At 39.3% G+C, this 20685-nt stretch overlaps 1 protein-coding gene and 1 long non-coding RNA gene across 3 annotated transcripts in view; one reads left to right on the forward strand and one right to left on the reverse strand.

Annotated features, from left to right (window-relative positions):
* The window catches only part of thada (THADA armadillo repeat containing), a 380305-nt gene that overhangs the window by 256519 nt on the left and 103101 nt on the right, over window positions 1–20685 (forward strand). For both annotated transcript variants that reach the window (XM_043695686.2, XM_087991280.1), the window contains 3 exons: window positions 221–306; window positions 17770–18200; window positions 18519–18643. In XM_043695686.2, coding sequence (XP_043551621.2) covers window positions 221–306; window positions 17770–18200; window positions 18519–18643 — 642 coding nt within the window. The remainder of the gene's footprint in view (window positions 1–220; window positions 307–17769; window positions 18201–18518; window positions 18644–20685) is intronic.
* The window catches only part of LOC122552760 (uncharacterized), a 91891-nt gene that overhangs the window by 31258 nt on the left and 39948 nt on the right, over window positions 1–20685 (reverse strand). The gene's annotated exons all lie outside the window — the stretch shown is intronic.

A 20685-nucleotide genomic window follows, 5' to 3' on the forward strand; every position in this document is an offset into this window, starting at 1 on the left:
GCTACCGTTTAATCATTTCAACTCAACCAACTGTCTGAAATACAATTCAACGTTCCAGTGTTGATTTTGGTCCACTTCCCTTTCCCTCTTGTGGATATCATGAACTCAATTTGTTATTTTCTCACTAGTTGCATGATAGTTTGCTTTTGTTGAAATCAAATAGATGTTTATCCTGTAATTAGTTTACATTGTTGATTGTTCTTGATTTATTGTTTTCTAGGCAGAACTCATGTTTCCTTACCAGAGCAACGTTTCTTGATATTCTCAATATCCTTTGTCATCAGTTGGATAAGTCAAAAACAATAGGTAAGATTTTATAGAATCAAATTGCAAATCATTGCAGTGTTTTCAATATATCACTAATCATAACAGTTCTGACTTGTACATGTTTTCGACAAATTAAGGTATTTTAACAAAAGATCTTGAGGGATCTTTAAGCCCATTCAACGTATGTATTATAGCTAACATAGAATATTATGTTCATGTTGTGATTAAAAAAAGATGAACACTTGTCATGGTTGACAAAAGTTGCAGAATAGACATAATTGGCTAAATGACCACTCCTGTTTTTGGTTTGTAGATAGGAAAACTCAGTGATCAACCTCCAATGATGCTGATGACTGCACCTTATTGTAGATGATGTTGACCTCAAAAACAAATTGTGTGGTGCAAACATTCTTAACTCAGTCGATTTCGTTGTGACAAGACAGTGTTAGGAGTATTGTTTCTTTTCAAAATTATTCAAATGAAAGTTCACTAACTGACCACTATCTTTATTGAGTACTTTAAATGTAGTTTGTCACTGAATTGAAATGATACTCTCTCTAATGAAAGTCAAGGTAATGTTAGACTGCAGTTGAGAGATGATGGGGCAGTTTTAACTGCTGGGTAAATGTTAAATGTCAGGCTCCCCAACACATCCCAATCCAATTTTGTGCCCCTCCTCCAGCCCCATCACTTGGTCACCTACACCAAATGCAAGTACCCTCGAGCTGAGAATTTAAAAGTCTCATCCATTTTTGAAGCCACTCCATGATCTTTTTATATAGTATACACTGCTTCAGCTTCGCTCCCGTTTCCCAAAACTTAGCTTGTCCTCTTGGATACTTCTCCCTTGTCCCATCATTTGTGGTCCTGTCACTAGACACCTAGACCACAGGCTAGGCAATTCCAATCTTGAATCCATTCAGTTGTACTATTCATTTTATTTTGGTGACCCTTCCTAATATTTCTGTTTTTAGTTATAGTATCCATATTTTTTCTTACACCACTTGTGATGTCTTTTGGGTGATTATCCAAATTAAAGACACACGATAAGTGGAATTATTTTATATGTTTATTATTGTAACCAGGTGTTAGAAAACTGGTGTGCATCTAAAAGCATAACACATCAGTACAAAAGTTGGAGAGATTGCTTTAATGTGAGGCTTGCTTTGACCTGGTGTTTGCTTTGCTTCAGATAGTTTGTTAGTGACTAAATGAAGCAACTTCCATCAGCCAACCTTTGACTTTGAACACTCTTTAGTTAGCTCTCCCTTGTACCTTGGATTTCCTTTTCCTTGAATGCCCTTTTTTTTAAACTATAACTCCGATGTTTTGCTTTATCTGTAAAATTACTGACCTTGTTTCTTTTAATCAAAATCAATCAGCCTTCGGTTTGATTAATCTCAAACAAATTCCTAGGTACTTTTGATCGCCACGGAGTTTAATTTAAGGAAATGCTACTATTTAATTTTGTCTGATGTTGGGCTTTAATAATAAAATAGTATATTTTAATCATTACTTTATCATATTTTCACTTTCTCAGATCTGTCCAGTCATCCCTTAATTGCATAAGGAAAACCCATGTCACCAGCAAACCTTTTATTATATTGCAATGAGTGATAGGCAGCAAGAGTAACTGCAATGTTGGGTACAGTAACAGGGAATCGTGGAATTTGTTTTTCCCAGTACAGTCAATCTTCTTAATTCAAAACCTCCTATTGCTCATCAATATAACCACCATTGGTTGTCAACCTAAAACTTTTGGTATTCAACCCTCATAAACAGTAAAAAAAAAATTTACAATACAAAGGAAACTTTGCACAAAAATTGCTGATAATGCCATATACTCTATAGTTCATCCTCTTTTATGTAGCTAAATCTTTTTATGCTCACCATTGTGCTGTTGAGTTTCATTAGTTGGTAAGTAAATGGACCATTTCAGAGTGACACAGACCTATCTCCACAAAGGAAAATGCTACAGGAGAACTGTCTTTGGTTGTTACACATTAGATATGCTGCTATTTTAGAAAGGGAAAACTTCATGGATATAGGAAAAAGTCAAGAAAAACACTCTTTAGAGAGCTGACACAGGCACAAATAGGCTAAATCTAATTCTCTTAGTTTTGAGTTCCAAAATTAACTTTATTGCATTTTATCTGCCTTTTATCTTTGAAAAGGTAGAGGAAAAGAAGGGTAAGATTTATAATAACGCACAGCAGTAAATTGTTCCAATGATCCAGAAATACAGTGACTTCAAACTCTGCATACTTAATACTTGTGCTGAAATTATATGGTTTTAAAACGTAAGTAGAACTATATAGATTACTGTAGCTAAACAATATGCTATAGTTATGTAGGGACTTTGCCTCTCTGCTGGAGCATTTTGTTTTCGTCTTATCGATGTTTAAAATACCTTAGCAGCCTGTTGTTCTGGTAGGTCCAGTTGATTTAGGTGTTAATTTAGAACTTTAAGCTCTTGCAGTCTTTATGTGGAGTTGATGAAATCAGTGAGGCAAAGCAACTCCTTGAGTTGGATAAGTTCAATTAGTCAGTAAAATCTTTGGCAACGTTGAAAGGATTCATACTGAAAGTTTTGAGTTTTATGTTATCCAAGGGAAAAGTCACTATTTGTGGGTGGCAATAATGTAATTGAGTTTATTTAGCTTCAAAACTAAATCTAAAGAAAAGTCATGTGAAACCTCAAAAGTTTGTTCAAGATTAATTCAGAAAAATTCAGTTTTTAAGTGAAGACTACTTTTTGTCAAAAAATGCTCTTTATTGTATGAATAGATTTCTAAGTTATCCACTCAAAAAGCGGAGTGAGGATGTAAAGAAATGACATAAAAATGACTTAATTTAAAGCTGAGCAATTGCCAAGTTTTAATGCAAAAGGTAAACAAACCTATTTCATTCACTAAGTACTTTATATGTAGCATTGTGTATACAGACTGTTGAACTATCTTTGCAGCTGAATTGAAGGCAAAGTTAGAGAAAGCCATCAAGAGACCTCATGCTTTGCTTGTTTAGCTAATCAAGAGGAATTTTGTTAGTGCAGCTGTGCTGTTGGTTACAAACTGTACTGATAGACCTAGGTCACTGAAACATTTTACCCTAATTGCCTGCCTTTTTGATTTATTTTTATAACTACGTAGTGCACTTTAACTTAAATATTTGGTTATTCTAATCTTTGAAATCCTGCAGCTGTGGTTTTCCATTTCTTTTATGCTGCAGGCTATGGTGGAACTGTGGAGTATATATTTTTGTGGGTATCTCTACAAAACTAAGAGCAAGGGGAGTTTCGGGCTATTATTCAATACTCATATTAATTTCTCTGGCAACCTGACTTTATCACTGTCCACTCTGTTTGTCTTTCCTCTGGTATTCATCCACCAAAATTAAGCCTTTTCCCCCAACCTGGGTATATTTTTTTAAAAAGCCTTCAAGCGGTCAAAGGTTTATTTTTCTTTCTCTGATTGAAAGAGTTGAAATATTAGTATTATACATAAACAGAAGTATGATGATTCCTTGTCTGTAACCATTGGAATTCCAACCATTGGATTGATGTACATTGCGAAAACTGCTGAAGTGACAAGGCATATGATAAAATGGCAACAAGAAAAATCTTTGATAGGTTTTAAAATTTGAATGGCTCTTTCGTTTGTTTATCAAAATCAAAGTCAGTAACCAAAGAGATATTTCCAAACATTGGCATTGAAAACAACCAATGAGGACACCAACAAAGATTATTCAATGGATTATCACTATGCTGATCTTACAGTCAGAAAGCACACCAACACCTCTACTGCCTCAGAAGGCTAAGGAAATTCTGCATGTACACAATGACTCTTACCAATTTTTATAGATACACCACAGAAAGCATCCTATTTGGATGCATCACAGCTTGGTATGGCAACTGCTGCGTTCAAGATTGCAAGAAATTACAGAAAATTGTAAACACAGCTTGATCCATTATGAAAACCAACCTTCATTCCATTGACTCCATCTACATTTCCCACTGCCTCAGGAAAGCAGCCAATATAATCAAAGACCCCTTCCACCCATTTATACTTTCTTTCATCCTCTCCCATCAGGTAGAAGCTGCAGAAGTTTGAAAACTCAAGGAGCTGTGCAAGGTCAGTATTTGACCATGTTTAATGTAAACGTGGATAGATTTCTGATGAAAAGTGATGAAAAGGGTTATGGGGATGTGTTGGGCTAAAGGTATTAGATTAACCACAATAGTATTGAGTGGTGGAGCAGCCGCAATGGGCTGAATGGTCTACTCCTGTTCCTAAGAGGTGAAACCATGGTTGACTTTTCTACTTTTTTACATACAGAAAAGGTCAATTGTGGAAGCTCTACTGTCACCCTAGCTGAGATCAGCCAACTCCCAAATATAATTCCTTAGCCTTAGCCTTCTTTCCCACTGTTATCAGACTTATGAACGGACCCCTCATATTTTACAGTTGATCTTTCTCTGTGCCTTCTCTGTAGTTGTAACACTGTACAGAGGAACCTCGATTATCCGAATATCAATTATCCAAATTTCAGATTATCCGAAGAAGATCTCAAGGTCCTGATAGTAACATCACATCAAAGATGTGTTTCCAACACTGATCGCGTCTTTTGTTTACAGTGATTAAAAGTGACCTCAGCTTACTGAAATGTTGCTGAGAACTGTCCTGTACATCGATGGGAGCCCAGGCACTGTCTCCAAATGACTGATCTCCTGCCCTCTCTCTCTCCCTCCACACTTTCCCTGGAGTTCTTCACAGGGGTGAACCCTAAACCCCCCTTCCCCAGATAATCTCTCCAACGTTGTCCTGTACAGGGCAAAGGTGGAAGCTGTCAAAAGATTGCAGTAAAAGGGTGTGTGTGTGTGTGTACACGCACGCACGCACTATTAGGAGACTCACACCCCCACCCCAAACAAAGGCAGCAGTAATCTTACTGTTGGCGTCCAGTCTGGCTGCCCTGGTGGAGGGTTTTGGGGTGGGTGTATGTGTGGTTTGGAGAGCAGATGGGAACGGTGTTAAACAGGGTTACAGGGGGGGCGGTGCGTTGTGCTGCTGCCTTGTCTCCTGAATGGGGAACCGCCTTAGCAGAAAACTCAGAGCCCCACAGGAGAGGCATTGAATCAGTCAATTAATCGAATAATCAATTATCCGAACGACATAGTGCCCGTCCATCTTGTTCGGATAATCAAGGTTCCTCTGTATTCTGTTCTATTACTCTAGTATGATTTGTCTGGTTAGCACGCAAAACAATACTTGTCACATATACTGAGATACAATGCAAAAATAAATCAAATCAAAATAATTTCCATGTATTTGGGAGTTGGCTGATCTCAGCTAGGGTGGCAGTAGAGCTTCCACAATTGACCTTTTCTGTATGTAAAAAAAGTAGAAAAGTCAACCATGGTTTCACCTCTTAGGAACAGGAGTAGACCATTCAGCCCATTGCGGCTGCTCCACCACTCAATACTATTGTGGTTAATCTAATACCTTTAGCCCAACACATCCCCATAACCCTTTTCATCACTTTTCATCAGAAATCTATCCACGTTTACATTAAACATGGTCAAATACTGACCTTGCACAGCTCCTTGAGAATTCCAAAGGTTTGCAATCTTCCAAGTAAAAAGCATTCTCTGGGTCTTTAAGTGGCATTCACTTTATTTTGTAAGTGGTGTAATCTTGTATTCTATCTGTCTTGTATAACAAACTTAAATGCCGCAAATTTAGCCTATTTTCTGGCTAATTTACCTACTGCTTGGTTCAAAGGATTATATATTTGAATACTATGGCCTTTTTATTGATTATATCATAGTGATTGAAGAAACTGGGTCTGTATGCAGCAGTGCTAACCACTGAGCTATCAGGGCAACACACAGGCTCGCTGGTTAGCACTGCTGCCTTACAGCGCCAGAGATTCAAGTTCGATTCCATCCTCTGGTGACTGCCCGTTGGAATTTGCAAATTCTCCCCATGTCTGCATGGGATTTTACTGAGTGCTTTGGTTTCCTTCTACAAACCAAAGCTGTGCAGGTTAGGTAGATTGGCAATGCTAAATTGTCCCGTAGTGTTCAGAGATGAGCAGGCGAGGTGGATTAGCCATGGTAAACATGGGTCAAGGAGATAGGGTTGGGGCTGGATCTGGATGGGATGCCGTTCAGAAGGTCACTGCATACTTAAAGGGCCCAATGGCCTCTTTGCACACTAAGGATTCTATTTTGTAGAATGTTGAACAATGAGAGGTGATCTTAACATAGAACATAACAGCGCAGTACAGACCCTTCGGCCCTCAATGTTGCACGGACCAATCTGAAGCTCATCTAACCTACACTATTCCATTTTCATCCATATGTTTATCCAATAACCATTTAAATGCCTTAAGGTTGACAAGTCGACTGCTGTTTGCAGACAGGGTGTTCCATGCCCCTACTGCACTCTGAGTAAAGAAATTACCTTTGACATCCGACCTATAATCTCTCATTCCTCAACTTAAAGCTGTGTCCCCTCATGCTAGCCAGCACCATCCGAGGAAAAAGGTTCTCACTAATCACCCTATCCAATCATCTTGTATGTCTCTATTAAGTCACCTCTCAACCTTCTTCTCTCTAACGAAAATAGCCTCAAGTCCCTCAGCCATTCTTAATAAGACCTTCCCTCCATACCATGCAATATCCTAGTAAATCTCCTCTGCAGCCTTTCCAATGTTTCCGCATCCTTCCTATAATGCGGCGACCAGAACTGTACACAATACTCCAAGTGCGACCGCACCAGAATTTTGTACAGCTGCAACATGACCTCATGGCTCTGAAATTCAATCCCTCTACCAATAAAATCTAGCACACCGTACACCTTCTTAACAACCCTATCAACCTGGGTGGCACTTTCAGGGATCTATGTACATGGACACTGAAATCTCTCTGTTCATCTACATTACCATGCATCTTACCATTAGCCCAGTAACTCTGTATTCCTGTTGCTCTTTCCAAAGTGAATCACGTCATATTTTTCCACATTAAACTCCATTTGCCACCTCTCAGACCTGCTCTGCAGCTTATCTATGTCCCTCTGTAATCTGCTAGGAGAAAGTGAGGACTGCAGATGCTGGAGATCAGAGCCGAAAATGTGTTGCTGGAAAAGCGCAGCAGGTCAGGCAGCATCCAAGGAGCAGGAGAAGAAGGGCTCATGCCCGAAACGTCGATTCTCCCGCTCCTTGGATGCTGCCTGACCTGCTGCGCTTTTCCAGCAACACATTTTCGCCTCTGTAATCTGCAACATCCTTCAGTACTGTCCACAACTCTATCGACCTTAGTATCATCTGCAAATTTACTAACCCATCCTTCTACACCCTCATCCAGGTCATTTATAAAAATGACAAACAGCAGTGTCCCCAAAACAGATCCTTGTGTTATGCCACTAGTATCTGAACTCCAGGACGAACATTTCCCATCAATCATCACCCTCTGTCTTCTTTCAGGTAGCCAATTTCTGATCCAAACAGCCAAATCACCCTCAATCCCATGCTTCCGTATTTTCTGCAATAGCCTACCATGGGGAACCTTATCAAGCACTTTACTGAAATCCATATACACCACATCAACTGCTTTGCCCTTATCCACCTGTTGATCACCTTCTCAAAGAACTCAATAAAATTGGTGAGGCATGACCTACCCTTCACAAAACCATGTTGATTATCCCTAATAAAATTATTCCTTTCTAGATGATTATAAATCCTATCTGTTATAACCCTTTCCAACACTTAACCCACAACAAAAGAAAAGCTCACTGGTTTATAATTACCAGGGTTGTCTTTATTCCCCTTCTTGAACAAGGGGACAACATTTGCTATCCTCCAGTCTTCTGGCACTATTCCTGAATACAATGACAACATAAAAATCAAAGCCAAATGCTCTGCAATCTATGAGGAGAAAGTGAGGTCTGCAGATGCTGGAGATCAGAGCTGGAAATGTGTTGCTGGAAAAGCGCAGCAGGTCAGGCAGCATCCAGGGAACAGGAGAATCGACGTTTCGGGCATAAGCCCTTCTTCAGGATTCCTGAAGAAGGGCTTATGCCCGAAACGTCGATTCTCCTGTTCCCTGGATGCTGCCTGACCTGCTGCGCTTTTCCAGCAACACATTTCTAGCTCTGCAATCTACACCCTGCCTTCCTATAGAAAATTGCCAATAGAGTGATCTCTCCTTTCCTGTTTCTAACCTCAACCCATCCTACCTCAGTAGATGAGTCCTCAAACGTCCTTTGTGCCACCGTAATACTTTCCTTGACCAACAATCCCTCACCTCCTGCTCTTTTACCATCTTCTCTGTTCTTACTGAAACATCTAAATCCTGGGAACTGCAACAACCATTCCTGTCCCTGCTCTATCCATGTCTCCGAAATGGCCACAACATCAGGATCTTCAGTGTTTCAGTCAAGTTGCCTCTTCCTCCCCTAAATGCCAACTGACGCAAGCCTAGACTATCCAAATTTTCCTTGTAAGGCGAGTCAGTTAGTCAATATTTGGAATTAGTGGGCAGAAACAGCTTTTTAAAATGGCTGTTCAAATTATATGATCCTAACCATTTTGAACTCCAGTTAATTCTCAGTCTCAAATAAACACCAAAGTAAATGTGAACATTCATGTAAAAAGACATGAATTATAGAACACCAAGATAACTACAGCATTCCCTTAAGCCTGTCTCTCTCTTTCACCATGGATAAAGGAAAATCTTGAGATGTAAGGTGTCTGTAAAGCAGATTGATACTATAAACTTCCACTGTATTATGATAATCTTTTAGCTAAACTACAATGGTTGACTCAAATGCTAATACTAACACAGCACCCCTCTGGTTTGAAAAAGGGGGTTTGAACATTTGAATATCACCTGACAAGCCATTTTGTTGTTGACTTTTTAAAATCGCCAAGATGCTACTTGCAGATGGAGAATTCCATCAAAAGCCAATAAACCAGTCAGTGTTCCAAGCAGCCAAAATAATAAACAGCTACATCATGAAAGGAGGAGCCAGTAAATACAAGAGATGACTGTCTTAACCTGAGCCACCTTCGGGTTTAATGACAACTAACCTCCTGAAATTTGAACAAACCTCAGTTTGCTGAGTTTCCTTGGTTTTACAAAATTTTCATTTCACCTTTAAAATAGTAACACCATCTAAGATGACTACAGACTTAACACAAAAACGAATGAGAAGGTAATAATGTGCAGTGTTTTTTATCCACTATCTAATCTTTGAGAGATAATATGAGACACATGAATGACCTGTCATGTTTAAAATCCACGGCAAATGGGGTCATCTTTTTAAAAACTCAAAAGCCTATTGTGGGAATTATTTAGTCGGAGCATTTATTTAAGTGGGCAAGAAAACAGAGAATATTTTGGCCATGGGCAAAAAGAGAAACCCAAATTCCCTTTTGAAAGTTACAACTGGATCAGTTTTTGCAACCATTAGTGGTCATGCAATCTAGGTCATTAGCTTACTGCTTCAGAGTAAAATATAAAGTGAGGTCTCTGGTTCTTTGCTGTTCCTCTCAAATTTTATAACCACAGCACATATGGAAACTCTTCCTCCCCAACTGCAGTTTATCTTATTGAAAATTTACAAAATTTTTACAATGCTTGACAGAATAAATGTGGATAGAATATTTTCCTTGATTGGTGAGTTTAGAAGCAGAGTACACTATCTCATAATAAGGGCAAGCCATTTAAGATTTGGTGAACCAAATAGCCTACTCCTCCTATTTCCATATATAGTTACTATCTTTCCTTCTAAAATGTAATACTTTACAATTATCCACAAAACATTACATTTTAATTCTGCCTCCCAACTTCTTAAGTTTTCTTGAACCTTTATTCCTTAAGGAATGATATCCTGTGTTGGTTAAACCTGCTATTGTTGAGTTGGCAACAAATGTTGATGATGTGCTCCCTTCACAAGAAAGGTCAGCATAACCATCATTGCACCCCCTTCTTAAACATTTTGATTCAATTTGGCTACGCCTGAATGTTTGGATAAAGAATGAACGATATTCTAATACTCTTAAAATGTAAGACAGATCAGGGAATATTATCACTTAATTTGACATAGAGAGAAAACTTAGCTCAAGAATGTATAAAAAGTGCAGATAAAGTTTAGAAGAGTGGTTTTAGGGATGAGCAACGTTAATTTTGTTGATAGGTTGGAGAAGCTATGACTGTTCTTGAAGAAGAGAAAGTTGAGACATTTAATAGACAGATTCAAAATCATGATGTCTGGATAGCATAGACTGCAACTGTTTTCTTTGGCACTGGGGCAGAAAACCAAAGAGCATAGATTTAAATTAATTGACAAAAGAACCAAAGACAACATGAGCAAACCGTTTTTACACAACTGTTGGTTCAGAACTGGAATGCACTGCCTAGAGGATTGTGGAGGTATGTTCAGTTGTCATTTTCAAAAGGGAATTGGATAAATGCTTGAAGATATTAAAATTCTGTGCTGTAACCATTCTATGATTCCATAATGCTATACTCCATAAGGCCCATGTCAGCAGGAGCTGTGGAATATCCGTATCCTGAAGCCAGTTGTTCACACTGGCCTGCTGCAAGAAACCAACAAAGCACAAACTGGGAATTAAACCTTACCATTTTAGCCATTCATTCGTTTTTGAAACAATGTTTACTTCAACAAATCTGTGTTGTTTTAACCATGCATTCTTAAATGTATGTTTATTTAACTTGGATATTTGGCAAAGGTGTCTTTAAACAAAAGACAAGTTGTCTTCCCAAATATTAGGGAAGGATAGTCATATAAAGGGTTGGGGGTGTATGGCTAATCTCAGCTCATTGTTGAACAGTGCTTTTCTTTACACTGCAAACCATGCCAATTGCTTTGTAATATGTCTGAATGGTTCAATTTTACATTCCTGTAAGAGCAATAAATGTGTTTAATGAGGGAAACCCACCAATTAATTTTTTGTATATATTATCCTGGGAGAGGACAATGTTGACAGTGCTACATTTGTTGACACCCGTTGTAGCCTGCAAAAGTGGTGATGAACTTTCACGTTGAAGTGCTGTCGCCCTTGTTTTGTTGGTATTTCCACGAATGTGTTAAATAGGAAAATTCAGGAGATTGCAGTGATGATGAACTGTTGGTGTATGTGCAAGCTAGGACGATATCTGACTTGGAGAGACTGGACGTGGTGCTGTTCCCATCATGTTGATGTCCTGGTTTGGCTTGTTGATTGAGGCCCGTGGAAAGAAGCTGTGGTCAGTACTATTTGATAGTGCAACTGTGTATGCTGTAGATCATATATATTGCAACCACAGTCTGTTCATGGTAGAGGTGGGTGTGGATTTGAATGTGAGGGTCTCCAGTCAAGAAAACTCTTTTGGAATACAGTAACATGGCTAGTATTGAAATAACTACCTCACAAAAAGCCTTTGGATTTCCTGATTGTTATCCCATGTAGCAACTTGGAGCAACAACAACAGAATTATTGCTCCTCTCAGGAACTCTGTAGAAATTGTATCTGTTGCACTTTCAAAGCATTCTTTTCTGTGTATCTTTTCTATTTCTGTCATCATCATGAAATCTCGTAGCAATTTCCCTTTGTTCATTTTATCTTTCTGTGCTTGTCAAAGTTTGTAAAGTGAATACAGATCTTGTCTGTCTTATTCACCTTCTTTTCCAGTTCAACAATCATGTATACAGTCCCTGAATCAATAGCCAAGAGCACATTGTTGATTTTAAGAATAAACAATGAAGGCACACCACCATGACAGACTTAAGTTATATAGTGACGTTTGAAAAAGTCTTGTTTGCTGCACTTTCGTGTTGCTAAGAGAATTAGCAAATGTTTGCATTGGGATTACCAACTTTGAGCTCTTATTACTGAAGTAGAATAAGGAGCTCAGTTGCAAAGTTCAACAGAAGTTTTATTCCTGCAATCTGGAGATTTGTAGACTTAAAATAGTTGTGAATTATACATATTCAGAACATAGAACAGTACAGCACAGGAACTGGCCCGTCAGTCCACAATGTTGTGCCGAACATGATGCCAAATGAAACTAATCCCTTTTGCCTGCCCTAGGTCTGTATTCCTCCATTCCTTGCATATTCATGTGCTTATCTAAAAGTCCCTTAAACACCCTTATTGTATCTGCAACAACCACTACCCCCGGCAGTGCGTTCCAGACTCCTTCTAATCTCTGTGTAAAAAAAACTTGCTCCTCATATCTCCTTTGAACTTCCCCCTTCACCTTAAATCATACCCCTCCCTCCCCCTAGTATTAGATATTTCAACTCTTGGAAAATTATTTTGACCGTCAACCCTATCTATGCCTCTCAATTTTATAGACTCCTGTCAGGTTTCCCTTCAGCCTCTCCCCTCAAGAGAAAAGAAACTGAGTTTTTGTAGCCTCTGCTTAGAGCTCATACCCTCTAATCCTGGTAAAACACTCTTGCACCCCGTCCAAAGCCTCCGCATCCTTCTGGTAGTGACCAGAACTGAACGCTAAGTCTTACGAAGCTGCAATATGGCATCCTGCTGGAAAAGCTCAGCAGGTCTGGCAGCACCTGTGAAGAGAAATCAAAGATAATGTTTTGGGTTCGGTGGAGATTTAATTTTGTTTTACTTTTTTCTGTCTGCTATATATAATAAATATATATTGTATACTCTATCCTCTCTCATATCCCATCTTAATTTCCCTTTTATTATATTCTGTGCATGATTTGACATTGATTTTCAATATTTTAATTTACACTTCCAATTTTGCCTCAGTAAGGATTGCTTAGCACGTTTTGAGAAGATTTGTAGCTCAGGTTGAGGTTCTGGATGTAGGATTGCTCGCTGAGCTGGAAGGTTCATTTTTCAGATGTTTCATCACCATACTAGGTAACATCTTCAGTGAGCAATGAAGCACTGGTGGTATAGGCCGCTTTCTATTTATATGTTTGCATTTCTTTAGGTTGGTGATGTCATTTCCTATGGTGACATCATTTCCTATTCTTTTTCTCAGGGTAGATGGGATCCAAGTCAATGTGTTTGTTGATAGTTCAGGTTGGAATGCCATGCTTCTAAGAATTCTCGTGCGTGTCGCTGTTTGGCTTGTCCTAGAATGGATGTGTTGTCCCAGTCGAAGTGGTGTCCTTCCTCATCCATATGTAAGGATACTAGTGAGAATGGGTCATGTCGTTTTGTGGCTAATTGATGTTCATGTATCCTCGTGGCTAGTTTTCTGCCTGTTTGTCCAATGTAGTGTTTGTTACATTTCTTGCAAGGTATTTTGTGGATGACATTAGTTTTGATTGCTGTCTGTATGGGATCTTTCAAGTTCATTAGCTGCTGTTTTAGTGTGTTGGTGGGTTTGTGGGCTACCATGATGCCAAGGGGTCTGAATAGGCATTCCAACCGGAACTCTATCAACAAATCCCATTTACCACCCCCTGACAAAAATAACCAGAAATAACATCACCATAGGAAATGATGTCACCACAGGAAATGACATCACCAACCCAAGGAAACTCAAACATCTAAATAGAAAGCCAGATGCACCACCAGTGCTTCATTCAGAGGCTCACTGAAGATGTTACCTACTATGGTGACGAAAGGTCTGAAATGAACCTTCCAGCTCAGCGAGCAAACCTACATCCAAGGATTGCTTAGTCTGATTGGCTAAGGCGATTCACAGTTATTTCTCCTGTACACAAGTTCCATATTTCCTATGGAGGGTACATAGCTGTTTTACCATTCAAATAGCTGATTTCCAGTGAAAAAGGCTAGAAACCAAAATCTGTGTGACAAAGCCTTCATTTGTTGCTGACTGCAAAATCAAGGCCAATATCTTTCTGCACACATGCTTTCTACAACAAATGCACAAAACCTCTTCTTACTGTGCTTCGAAAACAGCAAACTTACAGCCTTAGATATTGCTGCTTAAAGATGCTTAATGTAGTTGACAAATTGTGCTTGATGAATCTTTGTGCAGATGGAGAAACTTTTCAGTCACAGCAAAAATGGAACAAATCCAGAAGTGTCTCCTGTGATTTTAGCATCTGTCATTTTCACAGCAGGGTGCAATGGGAGCATATTCACTGGGCAATTACTCATTAAAGTATAACTCCCAAGTTTTCGTCAGTTGGCTGTCTAATGCATGACGTTACATTTTAGATCTGATTGGAGAAGTTCTAACTTCCACAGCTACCTAGACTACACCTCCTCTCACCCTGCCCCCTGTAAAAACGCCATCCCATATTCCCAATTCCTTCGTCTCCGCTGCATCTGCTCCCAGGAGGACCAGTTCCAATACGGAACAACCCAGATGGCCGCCTCCTTCAAAGACCGCAATTTCCCCCCAGACATGGTTGACGATGCTGTCCATCACATATCCTCCACTTCCCGCTTCTCTGCCCTTGAGTCCCGCCCCTCCAATCGCCACCAGGACAGAACCCCACTGGTCCTCACCTACCACCCCACCAACCTCCAGATACATCGTATCATCCATCGTCATTTCCGCCACCTCCAAACGGACCCCACCACGAGAGATATATTTCCCTTTCCTCCCCTATCAGCGTTCCGAAAAGACCACTCCCTCCGTGACCCCCTCGTCAGGTCCACAACCCCCTCCAACCCAACCTCCACTCTCGGCACCTTCTCCTGCAACTGCAAGAAATGCAAAACTTGCGCCCACACCTCCCCCCCCTTACTTCCCTCCAAGGCCCCAAGGGATCCTTCCATTCCGCCACAAATTCACCTGCACCTCCACACACATCATTTACTGCATCCACTGCACCCGATGTGGCCTCCTCTATATTGGGGAGACAGGCCGCCTACTTGCGGAACGTTTTAGAGAACACCTCTGGGATACCCGCACCAACCACCCCGTGGCTCAACACTTCAACTCCCCCTCCCACTCCACCAAGGACATGCAGGTCCTTGGACTCCTCCATCGCCAGACCACAGCAACACGACGGCTGGAGGGAGAGCGCCTCATCTTCCGCCTAGGAACCCTCCAACCACAAGGGATGAACTCAGATTTCTCCAGTTTCCTCATTTCCCCTCCCCCCACCTTGTCTCAGTCCCAACCCTCGAACTCAGCACCACCTTCCTAACCTGCAATCTTCTTCCTGACCTCTCCGCCCCCACCCCCACTCCGGCCTATCACCCTCACCTTATCACCCTCACCTTAACCTCCTTCCACCTATCGCATTTCCAATGCCCCTCCCCCAAGTCGCTCCTCTCTACCTTTTATCTTAGCCTGCTTGGCACACTTTCCTCATTCCTGAAGATGGGCTCATGCCCGAAATGTTGATTCTCCTGCTCCTTTGATGCTGCCTGACCTGCTGCGCTTTTCCAGCAACACATTTTCAGCTCTGATCTCCAGCATCTGCAGTCCTCACTTTCTCCTAGAAGTTCTAACTTTACCAGAGTTCCTTGGATAGGCAAGATACCCTTTTGGATAGGGTCCTGGGACATGTTTTGCCTTTTGGTAATAGCTAAAATAGACATAAATATACCTAAAATACACATAAACATATTGCAATTGTCAGGTTCATTGGATCTGTTAAGAATTTAACATGAGATTTTAGCTGTCAAAGCATTTAAAACTCCTGCCTTTTTTGTTAACTGCCTACAGTGAGATATTTCACTGTCTATTGGTATTAGCCTGCAGGGTATAGTTGCAGGATTAGTGCTGCATGCTTGATTTCACAACTTATGATATTGCATTAGGACACCAGTTAGTTTACTTTGGTAGAGAGCTCTAAATCACTATGTACTTGTTGAAGTGGGATTGAGAGTTCAAATATAACAACAAAAATAGAAATTGCTGGAAAAGCTTAGCAGGTTTGGCAGCACCTATGGAGAGAAATCAGAGTTAACGTTTTGGGTCAAGTGATCCTTCCTCAGAATGGGAATAATTTACTCAATTGAATGCATGCTATTAGCTATCCCAATTTACCAACATAGCCCAGAGTAATATTAATCATATGCAAGTGCCTGGTTAGTTTCCTGCTTGAAACAGGTTTGAAACTGTGACTGGCCTTCAACTGAGAGTGGCTGATAGAAGCACCCGAAGAAATAGTTCATACGTGGTCACGGAGGCTGTGGAGAGAGTGTTTACATAGAGTTTTGCTACCAGGAGACGATGGGGTGACTTAGATTTTCCTCATAGTTCAGAAGGACACTCTCAGTTTGTTTCCATTAGAGAAGTTTGCAGATCTGCCGTACTAATCCAGTCTGGTTTACATTTCACTTTAGGCCCAGATCAACCCATTTGACTGTCAACTGCATCAAACCACTTCACATACTAACAAGCAGTGGTTCAAGAAATAGGGCTACTACTGACTTGGGGAAACTAGGGATGGGAAATAATTGACGGTCTTGCTGGCAATATGTTTTGCGAAATAATTTTAATAATGTTTAAAAATTTGTCTCTATTAGACCCTAGTCTTATTTTAACAAGCTTCATCAGACAGAAAAGTTGTACATGCTTTCCCACTCAGGTTACTGGCTAAAATAGCAGTTCATCTACATTAATGCCATTGATCCATGTTATGGACTAGACCAAACTCCTTCAAAATATTGAGAAGATGGTCTTGACTCTTTTTATTAGTTTAAAGGTAAATATAAGATGCTGTGTTCCAGATGCAATTTGATTGATCAAACTACTCGATGTTAAGCAAAACACAATTTATTCAGACACTATACTTAAAATACAACAAAAGGAAGAAGAACTTGGAATAACTTAAATCTACTGGAAAACTTAACAGAATAATAGATTACTACTAAAGCTAACCGTTTCAATATCGTAAAATGCCAAAATACGCCTTTGGCAAAAGGCACATTCAGACAACTGAACTGACTCACATGCAACTCTCGCAGACCAGGAAGAAATGTATTCAGAGAAAACTCAGAGAGAGTGTAGTAGCCAGAAGAGACTCACTGCAGCTTCCAACTCTGCTGAGACCCCAGCAACAATTGATGCTGAATGAGCTAAAAATCCTGTTTCTGTGAGAGCTTGACCATACCCATTCAGGCTGTTTCTGTTGTTATAATGTAAATAAAAACCTAAGACTGCACAAGCTGTTTGCTGAAATGGTTTTGGTAGCCTGCTCAGCACCTCTGGCTTAAAAGCTTTATTTTAAGAGACAACAAAATAACCTGTTAAAGCCATAGTATTTTCACACCCACAATGTATGATTTTAAAATGTAGATCTTGTTGTTTTCAAACAAATGCCAATTTGAGCTGATTAAGATTGAACGTAGCAACATGGACAGGGTTGAAATTGTTTCAATCTTTAGGGCAAAATGCCTTGATTAAAGTGTTCCAAATGGAGCTGTGTTGGAAGCAGAACCTTTGGCTCTAAATGTAATATCTATGAAAGTTCTTAAAATTTATCTTTAAAAATTGGTTTGATAAGTATTAGGATGATCATTCAAAAGCAAATTGCTTTCTATTTAGTTATGAAGCCTTAATTTGTAAATGCTTTCTTTCAGACCCAGAGATCCTAAACTTCTGGCAGACTGCCCACAACATTATATTGGGATCAGAACTATTTACGAATGAGCAGAGGTTTTCTCCAGTGCCTGGATTGATTCAGTGGCAAAGAAACATTACTAAACTAACATTGTCAGTATTGGGAATATCAGTTTCTCCACAAGCAATGTCATTGACACCAGATGCCATTCATAAGTTGACTTCTGGAACTGCTGAAGTTGAATCCAGCCTGTTGCTTTCTCATCTCCTATGTTCAGAATTTCTTGAAGTACGTTTGCTGACCCTGGAAGCAGTGTTGTTGTGGCTGGAGGAGATGGATTCCAAACAGGTCAAAGAGACAAATGGGAATGTACTGTTCCTGTTATCACAAGTTGAGGACACTCTGAAAAAACTAGCAATGCAGGAAAAACACCCAGAATGTCTTGCCAAGGTAAGGGATGATCTGATATAGTAACATGGAATATCAATGAGAAGTTCATAAGTAAATATTTCACATATAGCTTCTGTAAATTTTGCCAATAGCTTTGCAAATAAAATGAGAAAATAGCCCAAGTACTTTTGTATGTAAAATGAAAAGTATGAATAAACTTGGTCAAACTAATGGACTAATAGAATGGATCACTTTATTAAACCAGTTAAGAGTTCAATCTGAAACCATAAGGTAAATTGATGTTGACATTTAGCTTGAAACACAAATGGAGTCTCTGTACAATTTTATAACTAACTACTGATATTTGAAATACTCTAGATCCTGAAAATATTGTGCCATCTAAGTATAGATAGACTGTTTCCCTGGGTCGTGAATACATCAGTGATGAGTGAGGCCAAATTTCTCAAGTGGATCTTGTCAATAGCAGAAACTGGAAAAAACAGGTACTCTTCTAATATTTTATTTCAGTTTAAGATAATGTTGAAATTTCAGCTACTTACTAGTTTGCCACTAGTCCACATTTTAATGAAAGATTTTAGCATGCCCATATCACTGTGGTTGTGTATATCACCATATTTGTTACTATGTTCAAGGACTAGTTCAGAAATGTGGAGCATCTTTGGAAAGTAGGTGTGGCATAAAGCTTAAAAATATGTTATTCTCAAGACTTTTTAAGTTTGCATTCGGGGAAACAGATACCATAGGAAGTTTGAGACCTTGAGCTTTATCACAAACACAGTTCTGTATTCAAAATCAACTAAGGTCAGAGACAGGACTATCTGCCAATTCTGCACAACTAAACTTCTTGCATGACTGTTACATTAAATGTGCATTTATGTTATCTTTGTTATTTTTTGCTTTCATCCTACTGCTGAAATATCTCTATTAGAGAATTTCTGAAAAACTGAAGTTCACTTTTGCAAGTCAGAAAGAGTCCTAGTTATATATCAAGACACACTCACAGGGACAGTGTCACAATCACATGCTGCACAAGAAGAGTATGTCAAGCTTAAAACATTGGATGCAGAATTAAGAGCATAGACCAAGATTATTTGGCTAATTGATGACCACACTTCATCTTAGCCCATATCCTTAATACCTTGGGACAAAGTAAATCTGCCCACCTCAGATTTAATATAACAATTGACTTGGCATGGACCAAGTGTGAGTGCCAAATCTTTACCATCCTTTGGGTGTAGAAGTATTTCCTGACATTGCTGCTGAAAAATATGACTCTGGCTATTAAGCTATAACACCTAACTCTGAACACCCCATTCAGTGAAATTGGGCTTGATAGAGAGAAATGATCAATTTCCTCTTGATATTTGAAACCTTGAATTAAATTACCTGAAAATCTTCTAACTTCCAGGGAGTACATTGCTAATTTTTGCACTGTTGTAATCCAGGCATGATTATGATAAGTCTATGCTGCACCCTTTCTAAGGTGAACATATTGTTCCTCAGGTATAATGCTCAGAACAAAACATAATCATTCCAGGAATATAAATAGAACTGAAATATCAACTATTTTCTGTCTCTTTATAGGTGTTGCCAGAGCTGCTGAATGTTTGTGGCATTTTCTATTTATATCTCAGCATTCCAATGTTCACATTATTTTGATTATGTTTTTTAGTTACTGCTGTAGTCTAACTAGGTCTATGAATGGCAGTAGCATAAGCCCTATCCATTTGTATTCTAGTCCTGTAACTGTAAAGACTAGCACACCACTAGGCATGTATTCTCTGTGTCTGTCCATGATATTTAACTGTCTACATGCACAGACCCCACATCTCTTTAAACCTCAGTTTTGTTTTTCACTGTTTAGAAAATATTTTGATCTGACTTTTTTTAAGCTCAAATGTTGTTGACCTCATTCTTGCCTATGTCAAAATCCATTGTCACAGTTTTGCTTATTCCACATAATCACTATCTCTTTGTAACGTCATGCTTCCATTCACTTTGAGATTGGCAAACATGGGTATGTAACTCTCCAGTTTATCAAAGTCATTCATAAATATCTATAGTTGAGGCCTCAAAGGATGTGGAGTACCAAAGTGAAAACAAAATATTACGGTTGTTGGAAACCTGAAATAAAATCAGAAAAAGCTGGAAATACCTAGCATGTCTGGCAACATCTGCAGAGAAGCAGTTAATGTTTCAGGTCATGGAAATTTTGTCAGAACTGAAGGAACATCTAAATATAATATGGTTAATGCCTACATTAGATGGAAGTGGGCAGAAATGAAAGGGAATGTTGATGAAGTGTATAGCAGAAGAGGTTATATGAAAGAAAGAGTTTATGTTACAAAAGCGAAGGGAGGAGTAATGGTTGTAGGAAAGAAATAAAATATTTTGCTAGAGTGGATGTGAGTGGCAGAATAATGAACAGCTGTGTCCAAAAATAAAACATGGAAAGCAAGGATAAAACTACTACACACAAAAAAATCTGAAGTTAAGTGGGGCCAAAGTTTACGATTTAAAATTG

The sequence above is a fragment of the Chiloscyllium plagiosum genome, unplaced genomic scaffold (assembly GCF_037043375.1).
Source record: "Chiloscyllium plagiosum isolate Xiang-an unplaced genomic scaffold, Cpla_swu_hap1 HiC_scaffold_10, whole genome shotgun sequence".
Lineage (NCBI taxonomy): Eukaryota > Metazoa > Chordata > Chondrichthyes > Orectolobiformes > Hemiscylliidae > Chiloscyllium > Chiloscyllium plagiosum.